At 41.7% G+C, this 18,641-nt stretch overlaps 1 protein-coding gene across 3 annotated transcripts in view; it reads left to right on the top strand.

The window, feature by feature from the left end:
* The first annotated feature begins 619 nt into the window (after positions 1–619).
* UHRF1BP1L (UHRF1 binding protein 1 like) overlaps positions 620–18,641 on the top strand; it is a 116,009-nt gene continuing 97,987 nt past the window's right edge. Inside the window, exons 1-2 of one of the 3 annotated variants that reach the window (XM_033220931.1) lie at positions 631–931; positions 14,648–14,793. Coding sequence is in view for 2 of the 3 variants with exons in the window: in XM_033220932.1 (XP_033076823.1) it covers positions 888–931 (44 nt within the window). In the remaining variant the exon portion in view is untranslated. Of the gene's footprint in view, positions 932–14,647; positions 14,794–18,641 lie in introns of all 3 variants that reach the window. The other 2 variants (XM_033220932.1, XM_033220930.1) reach the window with 2 other exon arrangements.

Raw genomic sequence — 18,641 nt, forward strand, 5'->3', positions numbered from 1 at the left:
TGGCTGATACTTAAAACATTCTGAGGAGGCCGGGTGCAGTGGCTCACGCCTGTAATCTCATCACTTTGGGAGGCGAGGCGGGTGGATCACGAGGTCAGGAATTCCAGCCCTACTGGCCAATATGGTGAAACCTCGTCTCTAATAAAAATACAAAAATTTGCCGGCAGTGGTGGTGCGCACCTGTAATCCCAGCTACTCAGGAGGCTGAAGCAGGAGAATCGCTTGAACGCTGGAGGCGGAGGTTGCAATAAGCCGAGATCGCACCACTGGACTCCAGCCCGGGCGACAGAGCCAGACTCCTCTCAAAAAAAAAAAAAAAAAAAAAAAAAAAAAAAAAAAAGCAAAAAAAAAACCAGTCTGAGGAAATCAAAAAGGGAAGTAGGACGTAGAAAGATAAATCAGCCACGGATCAGCGATGGAGGCAGGAACAAGACCAGCGGAGGGGAGGAAGGAGGGAGGAGAGAGTATTAAGGCCAAGAAGGTTGGTGGATTGGGAGTTAAGAGCCTTGTGTCGCGATGTCTAAGAGGGCCCCGGGCGCCAGGGCCCCAAACCTCCCGCCCCCGCCCAGAGTCCGCCCAGAGCCGGCGTTGGCCCCGCCCGGCCTCGTGCCGGCCCCGCCTGGAGCCGCCCCGCCTCCGCCCTCCCCCGAGTCTCTTAGGTGATGCTGCAGCCAAGATGGCGTCCGCGGCGGCTGTGGCGGCCTGAGAGCGATGCTCCGGGTTCTCGGCGGCGGCTGTGGCCTTGGCTGGGGCCTTGGGTCTCTCCCGATCGTGAGCGATCAGCGCCTCTCCTGTGGCCGGGCTAGCCGGGACAGAGAGGAGACGGCCACGAAGAGAGGAGGCAGTGAGCAACAGGACGAGAGCGCGTCGACTCCAGCCTCGGCACCATGGCCGGGATCATCAAGAAACAAATCCTTAAGCACCTCTCCAGGTCAGTGAGCGCCTCGGGCGTCGGCGCCAGTTGGCCTCCGCCCCAGCCGGCATTGGAGTCAGCCTGCGGCTTCGGGGGCGGCGGCGCGTGGCGGCTGGGCGGGAGGCGACCTTCGGACTTCCCCGCTCTGGCCGGGACAGAGGTCGCGGCCCCGGATCTCGTCGCCCCCGGAGCCGGGGGCTGGCCTCACGAGTCGGCCCCTGACGCGTCCTCTCCCGGGGCGGGCGCGCGGAGGAGCGCGGAGCGTGGCTGGCTGGGATCGCTCCCGGCGCGGCGTCTGGGGGCGTCCCGGGTCCGCTCTGTGGGGTACTGCGCGGAGGCTGGTGGTGGCCTGGTGTCACCCAGGTGCCTGGTTAATGTGCGGGGCTGCAACTCGAGCTCGGTGCTCGTTCCCCTTGGAGCAGAATGGTTCCGTTAACCGAGGGCTTCTGGCGCAATGTGGACTCTTAGTGGAGGCTGTGTTCTCAGTAAAACGTTAACCTTGTGATTGTTCTGAATTCCTCCCACCTTGGCGTTCCCGCTCTGAGGCATTAGAGGATGTGCCTGTTTGCACAGTTAGGATTTGTTTTAGGTAAATAAGCAGAGTTCGCAGCTTTGGCTTGTTCTTTCTGGAGTCATGAGACCCACATCATTCTTACTGAACTTTTTTTTTTTTTTGGTTTTTGCTCTTTTTCCTCTGCAACTCTAAAATTCAGGGAGTTAACATCTGTGGTGATTAAACCCCAGACATGTCATTCTCTCCATTTCATAACGCGGTTTTAGTCAGAAACATGACTCAGTAAAGCTGGCAATTTGTTACTGCTCTTGGCTTCTCCATGTTTGTCTCAAGACAGGCTAAATGTAGGATCTTGTTCCAAGTTGTTACCAGTGAACTCAAAGCGCTTGGTTAGGATCCCTTTCTGTTCTATTTGTAAGTTAATTTTAACTAATTTTGGGAAGACACTTGGTATGATGATAGACTCGTATAGTAAACATAATTCTTGATTCCCCAGATTGTCTTATACCACAGGTTATATATTGGGAACAGAATTACTACTTCTGTGATTCAGCAAATATTTTTCTCACTTATAATATTGAATAAGATATAGCACTTTTTTAAAAAAGTAGCAAAGTATAGCAGCATGTGTGTGTGTGGGTGTATATATGTGTATATATATATATATATATATATAGTTTTTTTTTATAGTAGAGACGGGGGTTTCACCATGTTGGCCAGGCTGGTCTCAAACGCCCGACCTCAGGTGATCCGCCCTCCCAGCCTCCCAAAGTGCTGGGATTACAGGTGTGAGCCACCACGCCCTGCATGAATATATGTTTCTTAATGTTACCACTCATTGGAAAGTTTCTTTTAAAATTATATATATGGTCCAATTCTGAACTATCTTATTTTGGAAGGTTTTATCTATTTTTAATTTGTGTCCTCCAGCCTTTCTCATACCCAGCTCCACAAGAAAATTCAGATCTGCAGAAAATGATTTGAATGCCTATTTTCTCACTCGTCCAAGGATGATGCTGCATAGCTAGTACCACTCTAGATGGTTAGAAGAACAGTAAATTAAATCAAATAGTGCATTAGAGTTTAATTCTTTTATAGAACTCCATTTGAGAGGGGCTCTTAAAAATTAACAGCATGTATATCAAAGTATAATAACAAAATTAAGAACAAAGATGTAATGGCTTATTGCATGAGATAGAAAACACCCATGTATTGAAAATTGAGTCTTTAGGGCTAGTTTTTATTTTATTATTTATTTACATCTTTTTTGAGATGGAGTTTGATTCTTGTTGCCCAGACCAGAGTGCAATGGTACAATCTTGGCTCACCGCAGTCTCCACCTCCTGGGTTCAATCAATTCTCCTGCCTTAGCTTCCCGAGTAGCTGGGATTAGAGGCATGTGCCACCACGCCTGGCTAATTTTTAAATTTTAGTAGGGACAGGGTTTCTCTATGGTGGTCAGGCTGGTCTCGAACTCCCAACCTCAGGTGATTCACCTGCCTCGGTCTCCCAAAATGCTGGGATTACAGGCCTGAGCCAATGTGCCCGGCCCTTAGGGTTAGTTTCTAAATACCTGTGTGATAAGTAATGTGATGAGGATTTTTTTGTTTTTTCAGAGGTGAATTTTTGGGACGCTTGAATTTTCAGTTATTTCATATTTCAAAACATCCTTAACTCAGGTGACTAAAGAGCATCAAATTCTTATTTTTGGTTAATAAGTTAATCTTAATGCTAATTGCTGTCATTTCCTAAGAAAAATAGTTATTCAAAAATCTAAAGGCAGCTCATAATTGACAAAAGAAGGCAAGTGTTGTGATAAATTACAGTTACTCAGGTAGGAATGAACTTTTGAAATTACCTGGTTCAAGTTTAATTTTATGGAGTATCCAGTAATGAAGATGTCACTACATTGACCTAGTAGTCTGGGATACAGTAGAATACAGTTTACCAGGAAATAAACATACTAGTTTCTAATACTAGACATCACATGAGGCCTGTGTATGCAACCCATTGCAACTTCTCAAAGGAGACTTTTCCTGACCAGAGTTTAAAATTGTGAGCCCCCATGCTGCCAGTCCTCTTGCTTGCGTTGTTTTTCCTCCATAGCACTCATGCTTGTCTGTCATACATATTTATTTCTTTAGGTATTTATTTGTCTTTCTCCACTTGAATGTAAACTCTATGAGAGCAGACATTTTTTTCTTGAGGCTGGCATAAAGTACTCAACAACTATTTGTTGCTTGAATGTGGATACATAACATGAATGAGCTTACTTTCTCTTACATTGCTCTTTTTTTACTGAGGCAAGACTACTGCCAACATTCTTACAGATTTGGGAATGACCACTTTCCCTGTGGCTTTAGAAGGCAGTGAGTAATTGAATCATTAAATAAATGTGGTGCCTTTGGAGTCCTGGAAAATGACCTAGTTCTTATAGGGGTTTATGTGAGGGGTCTTCCAGTAAAGAAATGACCTAGTTATTGTATGGGGGGAGGGGTTCTGCCAGTAAGGAGGAAGACTATGAACCAACATGAGAAAGAGCACTCACTTTTAGCCTTGAGGTTGAAATCTAGCGCAGTTGCAAGATTAAAACCATCTTTGCCTGTATGAAGGGACTTGAGAAGCTGGTATATTGGGAAAGTATGAAAGAGGAATTGTTCTTAAGAGATTAACAAATGCTTTAAGTCAATGCTGAACTATTTGAGAATTGTACATCTATATACTTGTTCCTTGCCTAATACTTTGTATTCCAAGCATCTCTTTGAGTTGTTAATAAAAAGTTTATCTACTTGAAGAATCTGAAATGAGGACAAGGAGTATGATGAGGGGGCAGGGGGAGGTTAGAGTAGTGACATTTTTCCAACGTGAAATAGGAAAAGCTTTTGAAGGAGAAACTGCCCCGATTTTTCAAACTGTAATAGGACTGAATATATTTTGGGAAGATTTCTAGGAGAGTAGTTTTTCACACGGGAATGGAAACTTCTAAAGAAAAGTCGTAGCAAATGTGAGAAAGGAAATAAAAGCAGACGCTACCTTTCAGCTCAAGACCTTAGTGTGTGTATGTATGTATGTGTATACACAGGTACATATGTGTGAACAGGCGCTTGCAAATCGGCAAAGTGGACGTATGTTTAATTAAGCCAGGACCTGAAAAGGGGTAGGGAAGTTTTGGGTACAGATGCTGTCCTCTCCTTCACTCCCTTAGGCTAAGGGCAGACTCTGCTCTCCACAAGGTTTCCTGGGAGAGAGAGTTGACTGGGCAGACACACATCTCACCTGGGTGGAGTCATTATATAGTTTAAAGCAGCAGTTGTCAACCAGGGTCAATTTGCCTCCTAGGGGACATTTAGCAGTGTCTCGAGATGTTTTTAATTGTCAAGACTTGGAGGGGAAGATAGTACTACTGCCATCTAGTGAATAGAGTCCAGGGATGCTGCTAGACATTCTACATTGCACAGTATAATCCCCCACAACAAAGAATTATTTGCCCAAATGTCAGTAGTCCCGAGATTGAGAAACCAGTTTAAAGTGTACAGGTGTGTGTCATATGATTGAGCTAGGGTTCTGTGCTGGTAAAGTTGTTTTGCCTGCAAACATCAGAAACCCAATGTATTTAAGTAAAAAGGGAAATGTAACAGAAAGCAGAAGAATATCTGAACAACCAAATTAAGGAAAGAATAGGAACCGGCCAGCTCCTGGAATCTCTTTGGAAGAGTTCTTGGACCTTCCTCTTAAAGTAGCAGTAGGGTTTTTTAATCTCGGCACCATTGACATTTTGAACTAGATAGTTCTTTGTTGTGAAGGTTGTTCTGTGCTGTGTAGGATGTTTAATGTCTCCAGACATTGCCAGATATCCCATAGGAGGCAAAATTACTCCTAGTTGGGAGCTACAGCTTTAGAGTGCTGGCCTATCTTCCATAATTCCCAGTCTCTGATCTCTCCTGTCAGGTTTCAGAATCCCAAGAGAGAGCCTTTGTAACCCAATTTTGTCTATCTATGGTTCAATTAGCAATGGCAAAGGGTTGTGCAGCAAAAATATGGTAATGGAGAGAGCTATTTTGAGTTAGACTTGTTGCTCCATTTGTCATCTGTAATAGGCACTGCACTAAATTAGATTTCCAAGGGCCTCATTTGCTACGTTAAGGAAATTGAACTTTATCCTGGGGGTAAGGAGTGACTGCTAATAAAGGTAAGAGGGATATGCTCATAAAAACAGTCTCATTTTTGAAGTCTAGGGTTTAGGAGCAATATCTGGGGTGGAAATATGGAGTCTACAAATGGACTTTGAGTAACTTAAGTAGAAAATGGAGCCAGGTGTGGTGGCTCATGCCTGTAATCCAAGCACTTTGGGAGGCCAAGTCAGGCGTATCACTTGAGCCCAGCGGTTTCAGATCAGTCTGGGAAACATGATGAAACTCTTTCTCTACCCAAAATACAAAAATTAGCCAGTCTCATAACCCGGTCTCAAAAAAAAAAAAGAAAAAATATTCATTATGGATAGTCAGAAGGGTTAAACACGTACAGGATTTTGTGTCTGAATGGCAAAGTGATGGGAGGGATTAGAGTGCCTCACTTTATGTTGATGGGATAGGCTACTAGATTGAGGCTATATAAGGAAGGGGAGGAGAGGGCAGCAGCCGATAGCCTGGAGAGAAAAGGAAAGAACCATCAAAGGACTGGGAATGCCGTCTAGGTGGAAGAGTGATGGAGTAAAGGAACGAGATAATTGGAAGGATTGGAGATTTTGTCTGAAACTGCCACATTGAAGTTTAAGATTTTAGAAGTGAAGTAGATCTGGTTTAGGAAAAGCTATCAGAGGCTGGGCGCTGTGGCTTACACCTATAATCCCACCACTTTGGGAGGCCAAGGCTGGCGGATCACCTGAGGTCGGGAGTTCAAGACCAGTCTGACCAACAGGGTGAAACCCTGTCTCTACTAAAAATACAAAATTAGTCGGGCGTGGTGGCGCATACCTGTAATCCCAGCTATTCGGGAGGCTGAGGCAGGAGAATTGCTTGAGCCTGGGAGGCAGGGGTTGTGGTGAGCCGAGATCATTCCACTACACTCCAGTCTGGGCAACAAGAGCGAAACTCCATCTCAAAAAAAAAGAAAAGAAAAGAAAAGAAAAGCCATCTGATACGGCCATAGAAGTGAGTTGCTGAAGAAAAGTTAAGGTGCATATAATTGGAGATCAATACTACTAGGTCTAAAATCTTTCCAGTACTGACCATTCCTAAAAGGAAATGCAGTGTAGCTTATTTAGTCTGCCAGACATTATTTTTTCAAATGCTAACTTCACATCATTGTTGATAGGCTATTTGTATCATACACTTTTATGGTAAAGCTCAGTAAATAATTTCTGAGAATTTTGAGAAATGTGTATTTCAAGTTTTTGAGCACATATATGTGTGCTCAACATATATATTATATGTGTGCACATATATATTTATGCCCACACAATGGGTATTAGAGATACAAAGATGAGTAAGACATGGCTTCAGTTTGTGGGAAGCTTCAGTGATTCCTATTCTAATATAAGAAGCATGAGTAGGATCACTAACTGTAACCTGTTTCTAAATTGGACTACTTGTCTGGCATTGCGGGTGATGTGAAAAAGGAAGAAAAAAAAAAAACTGTTGCCGTATGAAACTTGTGAGATTTTGCAACTGGGAAAAAAACTGATTTAAATATTGTTTTTTGGATTATCAATTTACTTGGGTAGGTTTGAGGTGTGTTTTTTGTTTGTTTGTTTGTTTTGTTTGTTTTTTTGAGACAGAGTCTCGCTATTCCCCAGGCTGGAGTGCAATGGAGCAATCTCAGCTCACTGCAGCCTCCACTTCCTAGATTCAAGCAATACTCCTGCCTCAGCCTCCTGAGTAGCTGGGATGACAGGCAGGCGCCACCACACCCAGCTAATTTTTGTATTTTTAATAGAGACAGGGTTTCACCATGTTGGCCAGGCTGGCCTCAAACTCCTGATCTTGTGATCCACCCACCTTGGCCTCCCAAAGTGCTGGGATTACAGGCATGCGCCACTGTGCCCAGCTGACAGTATTCATTTTTAAGTAATCTCTAATAATGTGGATTTTGACACTGTATATACTAGTTGCTTATTTAAAATAATTTAAAGAGTGCCTGCCTTGTACCCCCTATTGTACCATACTGCTGGGGATGTAGCAGTTCACACACTAGGCAAAGATTCCTGCCCTTGTGGAGTTTACATTTTAATCAGAAACAGATAGTAAGTACATAAGTAGGTGAAATACATAGTACAGTATATCAGTGTGTTAATGAGAAGTACAATAAATTGGGCATGGAGTTTGCAATTTTAAATCTGGTGATTGGGAAGGCTTAATTGACAAAGTAATATTTGAGGCCGGGTGTGGTGGCTCATACCTGTAATTCCAGCACTTTGGGAGGCTGAGGTGGGCAGATCACTTCAGGCTAGGAGTTTGAGACCAGCCTGGCCAACATGGCGAAATCCTGTCTCTACTAAAAATACCGAAATTAGCTGAGCGTGATGGTGCGCACATGTAGTCTCAGCTACTAGAGAGACTGAGATGGGAGGATTGCTTGAGCCCAGGAGGCAGAGGTTGCAGTGAACTGTGATAGCACCACTGCATTCCAGCCTGCAGAGTGAGACCCTGTCTTAAAAAAAAAAAAGAAAGCAATATTTTTGAAAAGAGACCTGAGAAAGATAGTGGGAACAAATGCAAAGGGGCCAGAGCTGGGAACTTGTTTGATATTTTAAAAACATATGGAGGCCACCAATATAGGTGGAGAGAGTAAAGTGAGAAGAGGAAGATGCGATCAAAGAGAAAACAAGAGCCAGATCATGTGGGACCTCATAGTGACTTTGACTTTTACTCTGAGATTGGAAGCCACTGGAATGCCTTGAGCCAAGGATCACTCTGGCAGCCATGTGGGAATTAAATAATAGGAGCACAAAGGCAGAAGCAGGAACCCAATTAAGAGACGTTAACTATTCAGGTAAGAGAGAAATTGGATTGAATGAAGGCAGATGCAGTGGAGTTGTTGAGATAGTCAGGTTCTAGATGTATTTTGAAGGTAGAGGCAGCATTGACCGACAGATAAGATGTGGATTGATAGAGAAGAGAGCAGTAATGGGTGACCATCCAGAGTTTTTGACATAAGCAACATAAGCAACGGAAAAGGTGGAATTGCTGTTAACTAAATTGGAAAATTGGAGAAGACTGCAGGAGGAGCAGGTTTTGTGGGCGAAGATCAGAGGTTTGTTTTGGATATGTTAATTTGGATGAAAGTTAGTTTTTTTTTGTATTTTTGAGACAGAGTCTTGTTCTGTCACCCAGGCTGGAGTGCAGTGGGGCAGTCTCAGCTCACTGCAACCCCTGGCTCCCTGGTTCAAGTGATTCTCCTGCCTCAGCCTCCCGAGTGGCTGGGATTACAGGCACCCGCCACCATGTCTGGCTAATTTTTTGTTTTGAATTTTTAGTAGAGATGGGGTTTTACCATGTTGGCCAGGCTAGTCTCAAACTCCTGACCTCAAGTGATCCACCTGCCTCAGCTTCCCAAAGTGCTGGGATTACAGACCTGAGCCACTGTGCCCGGCCCGAATGTGAGATATTTAATTGGAGATGTCTTCCTTTTTATTTGTGATCTAATTTAGACTACATATGTTTTAGTCTGACAACAATGGAAGTATGTTTGTGGCTATCCTTTGGCTTATGCAATAAATAATTACTGGGAAGTGAATTGTGTGTTGAATTTTCAGGGGTGGATTTTTTGGTATTGGTTTTTTTTTTTTTTTTAAGTGCATATACTAAATAGTCCTCCTCCATGGGCAACACATTTCAAGACCCTCAGTGGATGCCTGAAACTGCAGATAGTACTGAACTATATGTATATGGTGTTTTTTTCTTTATGTACATCCCTCTGGTAAAGTTTAACTTATAAATTAGGCATGGTAAGAGATTAACAAAAACTAATATGAAATAGAACAATTATAACAATATCTGTATATTGTAATAAAACTTATGTGAATGTGATCTCTCTTCCTCAAACTATTGTACTGTACCACAGGTAACTGAGACCATGGAAAGGGAAATGTTAGGTAAGGGAGGACTGCTGTATACAGCAGGTATCTTTCTCTTTCACATTAATTTCTAACTAAAACTGGATCCTGATCTTGTTGGGTGCTTGGTCTAGGAGATGTTGCAATATTAGCATACAAGAATCCTGGAATCAGAAGGTATTTGTTCCTATCTCAGAGAAGGAAATTATTAAAACATTGACATTTGTGACTTGTCCAAGGTCTCACAGATATTGTTGAATGGTAAAGTCACTGATCCAGTACCCTTTTCATTTGATTTTTCTATGCTGCCTATTAGAGTGTTTCCTACTCACCCCCACCCCACCTCAACTACTTTATTGCTTTTCTTTTTACCCAGCTTTCAACACCACTCTTGTTTTACCATCCTGCTGCAGTATCCCTTAGGAGATTCTTTTATGACTTGAGAATCATTTGACTCTGCAGTCCTTTGAAGCTAGAGGAACATAACATTTTGACTCAGCATTTCTTGAAAGTTGGGGGATGTCTCAGGCCATTCTGTGTTGTTATGAAAGATTACCTGAAGTTGGGTAATTTATTTTAAAAGAGAGGTTTTATTTATTTTTTTGAGACAGAGTCTCGCTCTGTCGCCCGGGCTGGAGTGCAGTGGCATGATCTCGGCTCACTGCAAGCTCCGCCTCCTGGGTTCATGCCATTCTCCTGCCTTAGCCTCCCGAGTAGCTGGGACTACACACACCCACCACCATGCCTGACTAAATTTTTATATTTTTAGTAGAGACAGGGTTTCACCGTGTTAGCCAGGATGGTCTTGATCTCCTGACCTCGTGATCCGCCAGCCTCAGCCTCCCAAAGTGCTGGGATTACAGGCGTGAGCCACTGCGCCCGACCTATTTATTTATTTTTGGGACAGTCTTTGTTGCTTAGGCTGCAGAACAGTGGCACAATCTCAGCTCACCGTAACCTCCACCTTTCAGGCTTAAGCAATTCTTATGCCTCAGCCTCCTGAGTAGCTGGGATTACAGTAATGTGCCATCATGCCTGACTAATTTTTGTATTTTTAGTAGAGATGGGGTTTCACCATGTTGGCTAGGCTGGTCTCAAACTCTTGGCCTCAAGTGATCCACCCACCTTGGCCTCCCAAAGTGCTGGGATTACAGGCGTGAGTCACCACGCCCGGCCAAAAAAGTTTATTTATAAAGACAAGAGGTTTATTTAGCTCATGGTTCTACTGGCTGAGAAGTTCAAGAGCATGGGGCTGGCTTCCAGATAGGGCTTTTATGCTGCATGACAACATAGTGGAGAATGTAAGGGGAAGCAGACACTTGAAGAGGGGAGAACCTGAGGGATGTCCTGGCTTTATAACAACCTACTCACGTGGGAACTACTTTATTTGCTGTGAGAGCTTACTACTGCAAGAACAATACCAAGCCATTTATGAAGAATCTGCCCCCCTGACCCAAGCACTTCCCACTAGGCACCACCTCCCAACACTGTCACGTTGGGGATCAGATTTCAACATGAATTTTGGTGGGGACAAATAAACCATATTCAGACGTTAGCAGGGAAATACAATTTGTCTTTTTTTTTCTTTTTTTTTTTTGAATAACTTTTTTTGAATAATCTTCCTTTTTTGCAATATTACACTTTGCCTTAGTACTGCAGCTTAAACACTTTTTAAATAAGTCGATCTGTTATTGAATACATGTGTTTTAAATTCTGCATATTGTATGCTTAGGATGAATAATTTTTTAAAATTAAATATTGGTGTTTAACAGTGGGTATGGCCGGGCGCGGTGGTTCATGCCTGTAATCCCAGCACTTTGGGAGGCCAAGGCGGGCAGATCACCTGAGGTCAGGAGTTCGAGACCAGCCTGGCCAATATGGTGAAGCCCTGTCTCTACTTAAAAATACAAAAAATTAGCCAGGCATGGTGGCGCATGCCTGTAGTCCCAGCTACTCAAGAGGCTGAGGCAGGAGAATCGCTTGAGCCCAGGAGGTGGAGGTTACAGTGAGCCGAGATTGCGCCACTGGACTCCAGTCCGGGCAACAGAGTGAGACTCCACCTCAAAAAAAAAAACAAAAAACAAAGCAATGGGTATTAGTGGCTGGAGTTTAGTTTGAATGTAAGTTACAAGTAAAAGGCTTTTGGTTATTTTCATAAGTGAAAATTGAGTAGTTATATTAAAATCAAGTTATTCAAATAAGATTGAAGCCAGTATGATTCAGGATATAATTTATTGTTTGGTTTTTCCGACATTATATTCACTAGTAGTTTGATTGACAGTTTATTGACTTATTTTAAGATTATTTCCAGCCAAGATGAATGTTGTGTATAAATTTTGAATTTCCATATCAGTCATCAACTAGGTTGAAATTGAACTTTATGCATATTTACTCTTTTTCTACCCAGAAATACTAATAAGAAAGAGATCTGGCTTCTTTTTACCACTGCCAGTATAGCATCAAATGTTGTTTTCCTTTACTGTTGTCTATTTGTAAATCTTTAAAAAAAATTTTTAATAAATTAAAAAAATACATTTTTAAAAAGTTTAAATTATTTATTTATTTATTTATTTATTTATTCATTTATTTATTTATTTATTTTTTGAGACAGGGTCTTGCTCTGTCACCCAGACTGGAGTGCAGTGGCGTGATTATAGCTCACTGCAGCCTCGACTTCCCAGGCTCTAGCAATCCTCCCACTTCAGCCTCTTGAGTAGTGGGGACCACAGGTGGGCACCACCATGCCTGGTGAATTATTGTACTTTTGGTAGAGATGGAATTTTGCCATGTTGCCCAGGCTAGTGTCAAACTCTTGAGCTCAAACAATCCACCCACTTTGGCCTCCCAAAGTGCTGGGATTACAGGCATGAGCCACTATTTGTAAATCTTTTGTGTGTACTTTTGTTGTTAGGGATGAGTATTTGGGAGTAAACTTCATGATACCAGAAAATTCAGTGATTTTAAGGTTTGGCAAAAAACTATATATATATGTATGTATGTATTTTTTTGAGATGGAGTTTCTTTCTTGTCACCCAGGCTAGAGTGCAATGGCACGATCTCAGCTCACTGCAGCCTCCACCTCCTGGGTTCAGGTAATTCTCCTGCCTCAGCCTCCCAGGTAGCTGGGATTACAGGTGCCTGCCACCATGCCCAGATAATTTTTGTTTTTAGTAGAGACGATTTCACCATGTTGGCTAGGCTGGTCTCGAACTCCTGACCTCAAGTGATCCGCCTGCCTTGGCCTCCCAAAGTGCTGGGATTACAGGCGTGAGCCACCGCGCCCAGCCCCAACTTGTTACTTTTGCTGTGCTGCAACTTTATATATAACTGAAATGCAGTATAAAGAGGGGCATCCATAAAATGTAAGATTTATCTTATTTTTTTGATTATCCCTGTTGGTAGATTGTTCATTCCTACCAGTACTTAAGGAAGGTTCTGTAAAATATACAAATAAAATTAAGATATAGAAATGTCTTCTGGAAACAGTCTTGTAGATGGCTGAATAAATAGAATTCAGGATAGATAATGAATCTTATGAGAGTCACAAGCAAAACGCTATGCAACCTTAACAGAAAGAGAGACAGTGAAACAGAGGTGGTCTGAATGTCTGAAAAGCTTGTAAAGAAGTGAAATAAGGCCGGGTGCGGTGGTTCACACCTGTAATCCTAGCACTTTGGGAGGCCGAGGTGGGTGCATCACTTGAGGTCAGGAGTTTCAAGACCAGCCTGGCCAACATGGTGAAACCCCGTCTCTGCTAAAAACACAAAACAATTAGCTGGGTGTGGTGGCGCATGCCTGTAATCCCAGATACTCAGGAGGCTGAGGCAGGAGAGTCACTTGAACAGTGGAGGCCTCAGTGAACTGAGATCGTGCCACACTGCACTACAGCCTGGGCAACAGAGTTAGACTCCATCTCAAAGAAAAAAAAAAAAGAAAAAGAAAAAGGACATAAATGACAGCTTGAGAGTAATAAAATAGTTATTAAATCTGTTTTCCTAAACTAGGGCATGTATACAAAGGAAATATTTAAGGCAAATATCCAGAGAAGTTAAGGGTAATTTTTTAGGTCCTCCAAATTTGGTTGCAATTTTATTTTCCAAATTACAGTTTTCTCCTTTTTTTCTACGCATCTTTTGTTGTCTTATTCCTGCAACCAAATTGTCTGCATCTCTTCATAATAGGCCTTCATCCCTCAGCTTTATTTTAGTAGTACATTTTCCATGGGCAGCTTTAACGAGGCTAATCATTGGCCTCCTCCATTTTAAAACTCCTTTAGGTCTTAAAGCATATCCTGTTTGTTTTATTAAAACAAATGCTTTGTTTTTTGTTAATTGTGTGGATAGTCATCTCCTGAAAGGCAGAATCGCCCTGATAATGTTTTAGAAGCCAGGGACTTTGCTTGTCTTGTTCACCATTGTATCTTTAGCATCTGCCACAGGACTGCAGTACATAGTAGTTGTTCAAAAACATTTTTAACCCACCAGAGAAATAAATTTGTACTACTTTGGCCTCCATAGAATACATAAAACATAAATTGGTAGCCCTGAACACATTTTTGGCAGTTTTAACTAGTTGACTCTTGTCCAGAAAATTTAGATTAAAAGCTTTTTCCCCCGATGAATACTATAATTTTCCAATTTATTTTTGAGTATATAGATATGGCCTATTGCTGGATATCTCTTTGGTTTGTGGATTGTTTTTTATGGGTAGCTTTATGCCTCAGTATTCTCAGTGAAATGAGAATTACAATTAAAAGTGGGGCTTTTGGTACTTAAACCAATTTGATAATCTGTATGTGTAGATTGCTTGCTTTGTAGATTGCTTGTCTTATTTCATTTAATGTAAATTATACAGTTCAGCCTTTGTATAACTTCTGCGACATAGTATCTCATTTTTGTTAATTGACAGTTTAATATAAAATTAAAAAGATAATATGAATGTAATTGGCGAGTAGTAATAACAGTGATAGAGAAAATGAAGAAAATCCTAAATGGTTAATTCATCTTAGAATTTAGGCAGTTTGCCTTTAGTTAATCCAGTGTGAAATGCAACTGTATTTTTTTTCCAAAGTGCACCACAGCTAAATTTTTTTTTATCATCATTCCTTTCCTCTTCCTTCCCTTAAACTTGCTCCCTTCTGTGTCCCCTGTGTACCCATTCCCTGCAGCGTTCCCTGCTGGCTGTGGTGGAGATTGGTGTGCTGTGAATTGCATAATCACCCAAATGAGTACCAGAGGAGTCTAAGAAACCCTGGCAACTGACTGCTTGCTTTCACCAGGAGTAGGGACCTTTTTCTGAATTTCCTGCCCTCAGGTAATACTTCTATTCCCCATCCTTTTTTTTTTTTTTCCATTCTATAAATGCAAGCACTTAATATGCCCAGCATAAAGATACTTTGAGAATATTTTCTTACTGTTTTAGTCAGAAACCTATTTCATTTTCTTTACTATGTAGCTAGAGGCTCATGTAATTCCTCTCTGAGTGTCTTCTTTCTTTGTTTTTGAGACAGTCTTGCCCTGTAGTCAGTGTCTTTTCTAACAGAGAAGGTTTGGCAACATACTTAAAGTTATAACCATCTCTTCCTGATGTTGCAAGAGAGTTTTGTAACTTCCTGCCAGCTATTTGGAAACAGTAGTTAGCATTTGATCTACTTTTAAATGAATGGGTAAGGCTTCTTAGTCTAATGTAATTAGTGAGGTACAAGGTTCTTTTGATAAAGACACTGTTTTGAATAATTCTCTCATTCATCATTGAGGGATTTAAGAATTTATTTTGTGTATTTAATGTTAGTTATAATCTTTATCAAAGAGATTGAAATAAGTCTCACAAACAGCAGTGCAAATGGGATTCTTTTTTTTTTTTTTTGAAGCGGTTGGAGTGGTGGGGGGATAAGGTGTTGCTCTGTTGCCCAGGCTAGGGTGCAGTAGTGCAGTCACTGCTCATTGTAACCTCAAACTCCGGGGCCCCAGTGATCCTCCTGCCTCAGCCACCAGAGTAGCTGGGACTATTGGCACGCACCCCATGCCTGGCTGAGTTTTTAAGTTTTTATAGAAATGAAGTCTCACTATGTTGCCCAGGCTGGTCTCAGAACTCCTGGGCTCAAGCAGTCCTCCCACCTAGGCCTCCCAAAGTGCTGGGATTACAGGTATGCACCAGCATGCTCTGCCAGGATTTATTTTTGAAGAGTTTTGGGGTTTTACCGCATTCTCTTCTACCCTCTCCTCTCCTTTTAAAAATTTCATTATCAGGGATAGCAGTTACATTATAAAACCAAATTCTTGGAAACGGTGCTGAATTTCTTTCAATTTAGGACTCAGTGAAAAACCTAGAAACTTGTATCACTGAATACTTCTAATTCTTGGGAAATTTATCCACATAAATACTTGGAACTTCCAAAAGTCTTGTAATAAATTGTTAATTAAATGCCACAAGTAGAATTGTGCAACTTATTACACACTTACCTAAGAGTAATGGACAATTGATAAACTTGTTGAATGTATGCTAACTAGCAGTTGTATAGGCCTAGTGACCTAAATATTGTTTTACATTCTTGTCTGCATTGATTCCATGCTTTCATTTCGGAATCTGGATCTCAAACAGAATTGCCAAGGGAAAGGTGCCAAGCTTTAACTTCAGGTAGAAACCTTTGAGATTCACTTTAATATATTAGTAGTTAAAGGCTTTTATTGTTTAAAATGGCTTTTAAGGATGGTTCTGATTTTGTGTATACCTCTAGCAAATCCTCTGAGACACTTGCTCATGAAGTATAATCACAACTGTAGCCTTTTGTTTTTTCTGGATTATACCTCCTTAAAACATATCTTTTTTTTTTTTTGACCTGGTTTATGCTTAGCTTATTCAAGGTGAAGTGTTATGATTGTATTCCAGGTTTTAACCACAGCTATCCACGTGTTGAATTATTCAAGTCACCTACCAAGATTAATTCCTTTTTCTTCTTTACCTTCCTGTTTTAATCAGTCACGATTATATTGAAATAACTATTGAACTTATCCTCTTTATCCTGAACCTAGGACATAGCAGATTGCTTGGAATAAAGCAGATGTCAGTAAGATTTGAATATCTCTCATCACCAGATTTTATTAATTGTTTATTGCAATAATTGTTTATTATTGTTTGTTGCAACTAAACACTAAGTATTTTCATGTCCTTTGGGTCTCATACTTCTGTATTCCATCCTTGGTGCTGTTAAGAGAAAGATGTTTCCAAAATGCTAATCTTAACATTGAATTTCTTGCTAAAAATCTTTTAATGGCTCCTGTTTAAGCTTTTTTTTTAATAAAAAATTTTGTTTATAACAGTAGAATTTTTGTGCCCAAAGAGATTTTAAAATAGAGCTTTACTACGTAAAGTAGACAAAAGTAGAGCTCCTCTAGTTGAATCAGTAATTGGACGGTGGGTGGTGGTGGTTCCTCTGGCACATTCTTCTTTTTTTTTCTCGTCTCACCTGGGTTGAACCATGAGCAGTCTTCTTAGGGGCACTGTGGGAACAACATCGATGTGTAGATTAAAACCCATATTCCTTGGCGTGGAAAACAAGAGTCCTTCATGATCTGGCTTCAGTTGGCTTCTCAAGGAGTATTGTTTCTTTCCAAACTACCTGATGCCTTGTCTTATATCTGTGCCTACTGTGTGTGACCCTATAGTCCTGAACATGCTGCTGCTGCCTCTGCCTGAAATGTCCTTCTCTCTGCCTTATTCACTTGGCAAAAACTTATTGTTAAAAACATAGCTTGAGTGCTGCCTACTTTTATGAAGCCTTCCCAAAGTCTTCTTTACTATTTTCTTTATTTTAATAGATAGAGTGCCTTACTCCTTTGCCCTGGCTGTTCTCGAACTCCTGGGGTCAAGTGATCCTCCCACCTCAGCCTCCCAAAGTGTTGGGATTACAGGCATGAGCCACTGCACCTGGACACCTACTTTACTATTAACAGAATTGATCATCACCCTTTTCCTTGTGACTCCATTTTATCCTGTTGCCATTTTTATTGTATGACTTATCACATAGTACCTAGCACATAGTAAGATCATAACATATTGCAATAATTTATTTATACGCTTGCTTCTAATAATAAAATGTGAAGTTCTTGAAAACAGTAACTATTTCTTGTTTGTTTAAATTTCCCAAGAGCCTAATGAGTGACTGGCAAATAGTAGGCACTCAGTTTTTGCTATGAAGGATATATGTCTAGTTGTGTCAGATCTTGTGGTATTTCAATAAAATCTAGATGCCCAGATTTTCTGCCCTGCCCCCCTCACTCTATTGCCACTCACTCTGTTGCCCATGTTGGAGTGCTATGGCGTGATCACAACTCACTGCAGCCTTGACCTCCCAGGTGTAAGTGATCCTCCTGCCTTATCCTCTCAAGTAGTTGAGACCACAGGTACACCACCATGCTCGGCTAATGTTTTATTTTTTCTAGAGATGGGGGTCTCCCTATGTTTACCAGAGTGGTCTCGAACTCTTGCCCTCAGGTAATCCTGCCTTGGGCCTCCCAAAGTGTTGGGGTTGTAGGCATTAGCCACCATACCCAGCCTGATGCCCAGATTTTTTTTTTTTTGAGATGGAGTCTCCCTCTGTCACCCAGGCTGGAGTGCAGTGGCGCAGTCTTGGCTCACTGCGGCCTCTGCTTCCCACGTTCTAGCGATTCTCCTTCCTCAGCATCCCTAAGTAGCTGGGATTACAGGCGTGCGACACCATGTCTGGCTAATTTTTGTATTTTTAGTAGAGACGGAGTTTCACCATATTGGCCAGGCTTATCTCGAACTCCTGACCTCAGGTGATCCGCCCATCTTGGCCTCCCAAAGTGCTGGGATGACAGGAGTGAGCCACCGTGCCCAGCCTCAATGCCCAGATTTTAATGTAAGGTCTACCCATGTATAAATATGGACCTTTATGTGTATATATATGTATGTGTGTGTATATATATGTATGTATTTAGGCAGGGTCTCACTCTGTCACGCAGGTGGGACTATAGTGGTGTGATCATAACTCAATTCAACTTTTAACTCCTGGGATCAAACAATCCTTCTGCCTTAGCCTTCCAAGTGGCCAGGACTACAGGTGTGTGCCACCACACCCAGCTAATTTTTATTATTATTTTTTGAGACGGAGTCTCACTCTGTTTCCCAGGCTGGAGTGC

This window comes from Trachypithecus francoisi, unplaced genomic scaffold (assembly GCF_009764315.1).
Source record: "Trachypithecus francoisi isolate TF-2019V2 unplaced genomic scaffold, Tfra_2.0 Lachesis_group11, whole genome shotgun sequence".
In the NCBI taxonomy this organism is placed as follows: Eukaryota; Metazoa; Chordata; class Mammalia; order Primates; family Cercopithecidae; genus Trachypithecus; species Trachypithecus francoisi.